The sequence below is a fragment of the Hordeum vulgare genome, chromosome 7H, assembly GCF_904849725.1.
Source record: "Hordeum vulgare subsp. vulgare chromosome 7H, MorexV3_pseudomolecules_assembly, whole genome shotgun sequence".
Lineage (NCBI taxonomy): Eukaryota > Viridiplantae > Streptophyta > Magnoliopsida > Poales > Poaceae > Hordeum > Hordeum vulgare.
The window spans coordinates 17023047-17032913 of NC_058524.1; the positions used below are offsets into that span (position 1 = coordinate 17023047).

A 9867-nucleotide genomic window follows, 5' to 3' on the forward strand; every position below is an offset into this window, starting at 1 on the left:
GCCATTTGGGCATATTATCTTTTGAACTAAAAATTCAGCAGGAAGTAGGCTCCTTAATTTTTTACAAGAACAAACATGGTATCCATCCAATTTGAGAGGGGTACGTCGAACTTTCCTTATATATTGGGTAGAGATGTGTTTAAAGCTTTCCATTTAGTTGTGCAATTTAGGATATGTATCATTTTAATGTATACAAATGTAATTCCCTCCATTGTCCTACTGTTAGATGATATTTGGTTCATGTCCTCGTGTACGCCTTGGCTAGATTGCTGGTCTATTGTTTCTGTATGATGCAATTTTTTGGCTCATGGACAGCAATGAGCATTTGAAAGTTAAGTTGAGTAAAAACATTTGTTAAATAAACACCTCTAGAATTGGCAAGCATCAATATCAATATGTCAACAAAAAAGAAGGATGTGAAAGATTGATATAAAATCACAGTTATCCAGCCATTGGATCAATGTGGAAGCATTCTCATCTTCGCCTCGCCTTATTTAGCCAAACCACATACCATGTTACTTGACAACCATAAAACTAAGATCAAACGCAGCGACAAGAAAACATTCTCATCTTGGAGTTGTGTCCAGTGCACTGGATCCAATGACTCTGTTATGTGACAACACTGGTGCCCTTGCTCTAGCCAAGGAACCAAGGTTTCACAAGAGGACGAGACACATAAAGCAACGCTTCAATTCCATCCGCGATTACATCAAAGAAGAGGACATAAATATTTGCAAAGTGCACACGGATCTGAATGTTGCAGACCCGTTGACTAAGCCTCTTCCATGAGTAAAACATGATCAACACCAGAACTGTATGGGTGTTACATTCGTTACATTGTAAATCACATACTGATGTGAGCTAGATTATTGACTCTAGTGCAAGTGAGAGACTGTTGGAAATATGCCCTAGAGTAAATAATAAAATAGTTATTATTATATTTCCTTGTTCAAGATAATCGTTTATTATCCATGCTAGAATTATATTGAATGGAAACTCATATACAAGTGTGGATATATAGACAACACACTATCCCTAATAAGCATCTAGTTGACAAGCTCGTTGATCAAAGATGGTTAAGGTCTCCTAGCCATAGACAAGGGTTGTCGCTTCATAACGGGATCACACATTAGGAGAATGATGTGATGGACAAGACCCAAACTACGAACGTAGCATGTGATCGTGTCGTTTTATTGCTACTATTTTTCTGCATGTCACGTATATGTTCCTATGACCATGAGATCATGTAACTCACTGACACCGGAACAATACCTTGTGTGTATCAAACGTCGCAACGTAACTTGGTGACTATAAAGGTGTTCCATAGGTATCTCTGAAGGTGTCTGTTGAGTTAGCATGAATCAAGATTGGGATTTGTCACTTCGTATGACGGCGAGGTATCTCTGGGCCCACTCGGTAATACAACATCACAACAAGCCTTGCAAGCAATGTGACTAAAGAGTTAGCCACGGGATTTTGTATTACAGAACGAGTAAAGAGACTTGCCGGTAACGAGGTTCAAATAGGTATAGAGATACCGACGATCGAATCTCAGGCAAGTAACATACCTAAGGACAAAGGGAATGTTATACGGGATTAACTGAATCCTTGACATAGAGGTTCAACCGATTAAGATCTTTGTATAATATGTAGGATCCAATATGTACATCCAGGCCCCCACTATTGGATATTGACCGAACAGTGTATCGGTCATGTCTACATAGTTCTCAAACCCGCAGGGTCTGCACACTTAAGGTTCGGTGACGTTTCAGTATAGTTGAATTATGTATGTTGGTGACCGAATGTTGTTCGGAGTCCCGAGTGAGATCCCGGACGTCATGAGGAGTTCCAGAATGGTCCGGATATGAAGATTGATATATTGGAAGGGTACATTTGGCTTCCGGAAGGATTTCAGACATTACCAAGAAAGTACCGGGAGTGACGAATGAGTTCCGGCGTTCCACCGGGATGGGCCACCTACCCGGAGAGGGACCAAATATGCCCAAGGGTGGCGCACCAGCCCCTGGTGGGCTGGGAGGCTAGCCCAAGTGGGCCTATTTCGGCCGAAGTGCAAAAGAGAGAGAGGTGGGACAAACCTACTAGCAAGAGGACTCCTCCTCCACCAAACCCAATTGAAGGAGGACTCCTCCCTCCTCCTTGGTGCGCCGGCCGAACCCCTAGGGTTTTCCCTAGGGTGCCACCCCTCCCTCCCTCCCTCCTATATATAGTGGAGGGTAGAGAGGCTATCCGCACCTCAAGCCACGGCGCAGCCCCTCTCCCTCCACTACTTCGTGACACCCCGTAGGTTATTCTGGTAGTGCACGGCAAAGCCATGCCTGCGTAGCTCCACCATCATCACCGTCACGCCGTCGTGACGTCGGAGAATTCGGCTACCTCTTCGTCTCTCTTGTTGGATCAAGAAGGCGGAGATCGTCATCGAGTTGCACGTGTGCTGAACGCGGAGGTGTCATCTGTTCGGCACTTGATCATGATTGGATCGAGGGACGGCTTGCGATTTGGATCGCGAAGACGTTCGACTACATCAACCGTGTTTCTTAATGCTTCCCTCTTAGCGATCTACAAGGGTATGTGGGTCAGATCTCTCCTCTCGTAGATGATCATCACCATGGATAGATCTTATGTGTGCGTAGGAAAAAATTTGTTTCCCATGCAACGTTCTCTAACAGCTACCTCCATCACAAGGAACAACCGAGATGCTCAGGTACGGATAAATGGAGCGGATCCAGACACCGGCTGTGAGGAGCATCTATGCCCACGCACTGGCCCACGGTAGCCGCCACCTACCGATTTGAGATGTTGGAGTCACCTCCATCTCCACCATGGTTTTGGTTTGGTAGGCATGTTTTTCACATAGAAAACCTGAGCCACATCATTGGCTAGGACGAATGATTCGTCTGTGTACGCAAGATTGTTGAGATCCACTCTTGTCATTCCATATTGTGGGTCTACCTTTACCCCGCCTCCTGTCAGATTGATTTATTTGCACCAAAATAAAGGAACCATAAAATCACGTCCATAGTCAAGTTCTCATATCTCCTTTATATCACCATAAAATGGTGACTTATGATGCAGTAATGCCCGCCACGACTACGGGGAATGTGTGGGAAGATATTCTTCATTTTATTATTGTTTGATTATTTTAAATTCAACAACCGGCATAACCATATTTCACATTCTATGGCAAACCATTTAATTTCAAGAAACACAAAGTCGTCTAAATCGCCAACAATTATGTTACCGTCATACATAAAATATCATATTCGACATACGCCTTTGTGGCTAATTTTTTTAAATATTGCATTTTTTTTATTCATTTCAAAAAAATAATGCTCAAATTTAAAAAAAAATCAAAAATATACCTGCCTCGGCTTAGGCGTGGCCGACAGGGACTAATCGGCCTAGCCAAGACCAATTAGTCCCAGTCGGCCTTGGCTAGGCCGACATGCCTATCAACCTGATGTGAGTGCGTGACAGGGACTAATCGGCCTTGGCTAGGCCAATTAGTTCCTGTCGGCCTAGCCAAGACCAATAAGTCCCTCACAGGTCTAATTGGTCTTGGCTAAGCTAATAGGTGCATGGAAGTTTTTTTCAACCTTAGCTATTTTCCCGGCTCCATTTCCCGCCCATATTCCCCCAATCTTTCCCTCCATTTCGTTCCCTCCTCCGTTGCCGCCTGCATGCGCATCTCCGTGAGTTTGGAACCAAACTCCACATCCCTTTCTTCCTATATGCTTGGTCATCATACTCCCTTCATCACAGTTTATAAGTCATGCATGTGTACCTAGGTCATCAATTTAATTTATATAAAATATATTATTTAACGTAAAAATTATATCGTTAGAAAATAAAACATCTAAAGTTTTCAATGATATACCTTTTGTAATATATGTCTTTCATTACGTTGGTCAAATTGATGACCTAGATACACGTGTCGGACTTATACACTGAAACAGAGGGAGTACTATTTGAGAGACAACCACTTTCCTTTTTGAGAATAAATCCGTAGTATTGATCCACGTGCGGCAAAAGGAAAGAACCCAACAAAACCACACACACCAGAACTTTGTTTCCTTTCTAACCAAGATTGGAGTCTGGTGTCCCGGTGTTTGGATTTGAATCAAATAAGCGTCCACGAAACTTTGCTCTACTTATACACACCCCCGCCTGGATTTGCAATCTCCATCGTGATATTGTCATCGCCGTCATGCTAGCCGAGACACAATCACGTCGGGCTTGTCGATGGCAAAGCAAAGGTTGCACGAGGCGGCGCTGCAGGAGTGGTAGCTGGCGAAAGAGGAAGCCGCGACGTCCCCGGCATGCAGCCGTGCAGTGCTGCTAGCGCTTGACGGAACGGATTGATGTACGTGGTTCATGATCGACATGTTTCTTGCCATGGCACGCCCTTGGAACTCGTGCAACATGCCATGGCAGGGCAGTGCGTACACGGGTTAGAGCAACGTGGTAGCCCAGCAAGCGTGAACAACGGAGATACAACCGGCGTCACAACGCTCAAGGCCACAGGAATGACAGGGGAAGTGATGTGCACATGAGGCTTTAGCGAGAGAAACGACTTGGCCACCCGAGAAAACGGTGAGCGGTGGTTGTAGGGAGAGGTACAAAGGGAAAATAGGGGTATATTAATCTCTAATCGTCTTCCTTGCAGATAATCATGAACGAGGATGCGAGCAGATCTTTGGCTCTAGGTTGTACGATGAAAGGAAAAATTCGCATTTACGCACAGGTACACAGTCACATGAGTAATATTCAGATATACTCTATAATTGATTGAATAATCAGTTGTGATTTATTTTACCTTCAAAGAAGCTTGGTGGACAAGGAAACTGTCGGCATCGGGTTGTGCCACTGTCGGCTAGCTCCTTGCAACGTGCAACAACTATAGAATATAGGCAAAAGTGTGTGCATAAAGCATACGCATATAACTATATATTTAAATATCCTTGCAAAAAAACTATATATTCAAATCATTTATACTATCGGGGGAGGCCAGAATCATGAAGGTTGTGAGGGTACACTATATATTCAAATCATTTATACTATGGGCGGGAAATGGAGCCGGGAAAATAGCTAAGGTTGAAAAAGAATCTCATGCACCTATTGGCTTAGCCAAGACCAATAAGTCAGGAACTAATTGGCCTAGCCAAGACCGATTAGTCCCTGCCATGCATCCACATGTAGGTTGATAGGCATGTCGGCCTAGCCAAGGCCGACTGGGACTAATTGGTCTTGGCTAGGCCGATTAGTCCCTGTCGACCACGCCTAAGCCTAGGCAGGTATATTTTTGAAAAATTTCAAATTTAAGCATTATTTTTCGAAAAGAATAAAAAAATGCAATACTGCGACTATGAAGGAGCCTTATCAAGCGGTTGCTACAAGGCAGATGACTTTAAATCGTTCGAGGGAGTGTGATGCCAGACTACCTCCTTCCGACCAGGTCCTGGAGCTGCCACAGAGCGGGCACACATCATTGTCAAGGGTTGGGGTCGCTCGCCATGGCGGGAGAAGGGTGACATCCATTGGTAGTTTGCGGCCTCCATCACAAGCAATAACCGAGAAGCTCGAGCATGACGGAATGGAGTGGATCCAGACGTCGCCTATGAGGAGCATCTCCACCCACGAACTGGCCCAAGAACGCCGCCACCACCTACCGCTCTAAGATGTTGTGACCGCCACCGTCGTCACCCCCTACTCCGCAATGCCGATATGACCGCCATGCTAGTTTGTAGGCGCGTTGCGTTTTTCCTCGAAGAGGAAGGGATTGATGTAGTAGAATGACAACAAGTATTTCTCTCGGTGAGAATCAAGGTTTATCGAACCAATAGGATAAGCACGTAATCAACCGTCGACGGTACCTGCACAAACAAAAGCAAATACTTGCACTCAACGCGGGCAAGAGGGTTGTTAATTCCCTTACACACTCGTTAATTGCAAAGTAAATTAAAAGTAAATAAAATATAGCAAGGTAAATAGTGTTCTAGTAAATATGAGGAATAGACGGGGGCATTCTTTTCATTAGAAGCATCTCTCTCAAGAACATAGCATACGCTGGGTAAATAAATTATTATTGGACAATTGATAGAAAAACACATAGATGTGATGTTATGCATGGCATGATCCTGTACATAGGTATTACGTCCGTGACAAGTAGACCGACTCCTGCCTGCATCTACTACTATTACTCCATCAATCGACCGCTATCCCGCATGCATCTATGTGAGCACAAATAATGGATTGGTCCATAAAAAGATGAAAAAACAAAAACATAGGAAAAAAAAGAAAAAGACCGCACACGTCAAATTGGTCAACCAACTTGCATTATAGTTGATGTTTTGATTAGATTTGATTTGATTGAGTTAATACTTGTTCGGGGAAAGTGTCGATTCGGTTGGATTTTATTTCGGAATAGTGTCGAGTCAAATAGTATGTTGAGCAAAAAATAATAGATCGGTCATAGAAAAAATGAAAGAGCAAAAAATAAAATAAAAGAACAAAAAAAAGGGAAAACGCTCATACGCGTCAAATGGGCCGGCAAACTTTGATTATAGTTGATGTTTCAATAAGATTTGGTTTGATTTCATTATGAGTAGGAGAAGGCAAGTAAAGTATAGATTTAGTTGAGCTCTTATTATGACGTTGTTTTAGAACAGTGCCAATTTAACTGAGTTAATGCATGCGTCAAATGGGCCGATCACTTGTCTGCACTTCAGCAAAAGAATGCATGTATGACACTTGTGGGCATAATATATGGTTGATGGGAGGTGAGGTGAGGCCAGACTACCAACTTACCCTTTGTTACACGTAATACTATAATCTAAAAACAACATTTTGAGTTGATTATCATCGTGCAGAATCATCAAATAACTATAACTAAGATAGCTACGATGCATCTGATATTTATGGAAACACGATCAAACCCATTTGTTGTATTTGTTGTATGCACGATCTTGAAAGCATAATTCCTACTTGTACATCTTCAATGGTTGTGAAAAATGCTGCTTTGGCGGTTCCAAGGGCAGACGCAATGCCGGTAGAACCCCTAAACTTGCACATACGTACTCAGAGTGTTATAATGCAGTCCAAGTAGAAGTAGGTTTAAAACTCTCGATGGCGTGCTGTTTTGTGTAGACACATCTCTACCGCTGAGATATCATAATTGTAGACCGATAAATATCCACCATCCTTTTTATTGATTAAGCAATATACAATAGACAATAATTTTATTTATAAGTACATTTAAACCCATTTTTATTACAAGGACATCTTATTGAAAATTGCGGTGGTATGATGGACTACTCTGTTCTTGCAACAGTGCAATTCAGCAACCTTGTCCATGACTCCATGTATCGCATTCAGACGTAGGCAGCTCATTTAAGAGCTAGCTGTTGTAGGCAGACTGCTTACTATGGTGTTGAGCCAATCTTGAGCAATGTGGTGGTAAGCTGCCTCCGTCAGGTGGACACCATCCCAGAATAGATGAGTGGACGGATCCTCGCACGTCGTCGCGGCTTCGTCGCCACAAGCGACCGAGAGGTTGTAGTGGTACCTCCCACGTCCTCCACAGCAAACTTTAAGAGCATCGTCTTTTTTAATCCCTGCAACCACCGCATAACTGAACTCATCAACTTGCACAATGTTCACCACCCCTCTATTTTCATAACTGAACTCATCAAGATTTGCGCTGAACAATGAATCCAAAAAGGTGTGCAATATGTTTGGACAAAACTCAACGCGAAATGAATCTCAGGGCACTTCCAACAATGAAGAACATATACATAGAATGATACCGACCGAATTTTTCAGGCGACTTGACCATCTCCATAACGTGGTTGAACAGGTCGGTGTGGATGATGGTCACATCGGGGTGCTCCGCCCGCAGCTTCTGGACAGCGTCTCGCAACAGAGAGTTGTGGAGCTTCACGATCTCGTTGGGCTCCTTGAGACAACCGGTGGTGGCGTCGTACTCCGAAGCATCGGCGTCCTCGAAGGTGACGAGAACCGGCGGCGCGCATCCAGACGGGATCATGCCAGGGACAACAAGAGTCTTGGCCCCATGCTCGATCACTCTCTGCTTGTTGCATTAGTTTTCATGATGTTAACATGCATGTACGCAGATTGAAAACAGCTGGAGTGACATGATGAGCATGATGAGTCAAGTAGTCTTGCCTGGGCACCCATGGAGATGGTCTGGATGAGATCTGGCACGAATGCTCTGATTTCTTGCATGCTCTTCTTCCCAAACGAGTATTGGTAGTCGTTGATCCCGAACTCACCCACGAAGAAGAGTGATCTGCCAAAGAAATCCTTGCACTCTGCAGTGAAGCATTTCTCCTCTTGATTATGTGTACGCACATCAAGTGTTCGGTTAATGGTACAACGGTTGGAAGAATATATCATTACCATGTGTAGTCATCAAATTCACAATTCAACTCATTATATTTCAACTTATGTTGACATATTCACTATAGTGATTTATCTTTTTCAAATCATTTTTTTCTCTACACTTTGCGTTCATAACGTTTAACCAGTAGAGATATGTTCATAACGTTTGATATTTATCCATAAGATCTTGAATCCAACGCTGGCCTAGAGTAGTGACCATAATAAGTTCATCATGTTTAACCAGTACTTCTCCAAACTAGGGTGGCGGCCGTTGCATATTATTTTATGCGCATTTCCAGTTCAATTCGTTGTGTGAAGCTAAGTAAATATATATATAACCTTGGTCCGTTTGGCACAAGTAAGGCTTGAGCTCCTCGAACCAGCCAAGCTGCACTTCGAGGCTGATGTTGAGGGGGAACGGGTTGGCACCGGGAGGGTCCCCGATGTGGAAGAAACTGGAGTTGAGAGCTGTGGCGCTGCCGACAGCGAAGTTGGCGCCCTGCCGGAAGCTCCCCTTGTGCGACAGGTATGGTGGCACGAGAGGCAAGCCTAGGCCTTGAGCTGGAAATCATACGTTGATCACCTTGAAATACACATATATAGGCAGGGAGAGGGAGGCTACTGATGATCACAGATTAATTACCAATGAAGTCTATGATGAGGCGGCCGTTGCAGTTGCGACCAGTGGGGCGACCGCCGAAGAAGGTCATGCCGTAGGGAGGGCGCATCACAACGTCAAAGATGTTGTACCAGCCGAAGACGACGGGGTTGTTGCCAGTGTCCGTGAAGGAGTCACCAAAGGCGAAGATGGAGTCGAACGGCCCGCCACCGCGGAGGTAGGCCGCCTCAGCCGACGGGAGCAAAATGGCAAGCGCCGCCGCCATGAAGGCTGCCGCCACCAATATTCCACGACTACCCATCTTGAGCCCTCAGCTCGGTGTACGTCCTTAGTGATGATGATGATGAGCTATGTATTTATAAGGAAGTCTCCACCGAGCGCGCGCATGCGTCGTCGTATTTCGCACGCGCTGGATGAGCAGGTTCACATCTTTGTCGCGCCATCTCATCCATTGTTGGCTTTGCATCGCTTTCAAAGTTTCAATGCACTTAGAGCGATACCCTCATAGAATCTGTAGATTAATTGCCGTCTCATATATGAGGAACCTAACATGTATTATATGAGTAGCATGTGTAGTTTTTTGTCCCCGTCTATATGGGGTACAACGTCATCGTCAAGAGATAAAGCACTCCATTTGCATATAATTGCACCATCAACAATGGATCGGGATAAAATTAATAGGATGGCTGGCCTATACATATTACTCCCTCTGTACCTAAATAATTATACTTGGAAAGAAATGGACTAGTTCTCCCCAACTACAATTATTTTGGAACGAAGGGAATATATACCATACACATATTACTACAACTGTTTAATATCAACAAAGA

At 44.1% G+C, this 9867-nt stretch overlaps 1 protein-coding gene across 1 annotated transcript; it reads right to left on the reverse strand.

Annotated features, from left to right (window-relative positions):
* Window positions 1–7205: 7205 nt before the first annotated feature.
* On the reverse strand, window positions 7206–9359 carry LOC123410704 (GDSL esterase/lipase At5g45910-like). The gene is made up of 5 exons (XM_045103642.1): window positions 9062–9359; window positions 8758–8979; window positions 8203–8348; window positions 7828–8104; window positions 7206–7631 (listed from the first exon to the last, which is right to left on the reverse strand). The coding sequence occupies exons 1-5, from the start codon at window positions 9336–9338 to the stop codon at window positions 7408–7410; spliced, it is 1146 nt and encodes a 381-aa protein (XP_044959577.1). The 5' UTR covers window positions 9339–9359; the 3' UTR covers window positions 7206–7407.
* Between the last annotated feature and the right edge of the window lie 508 nt (window positions 9360–9867).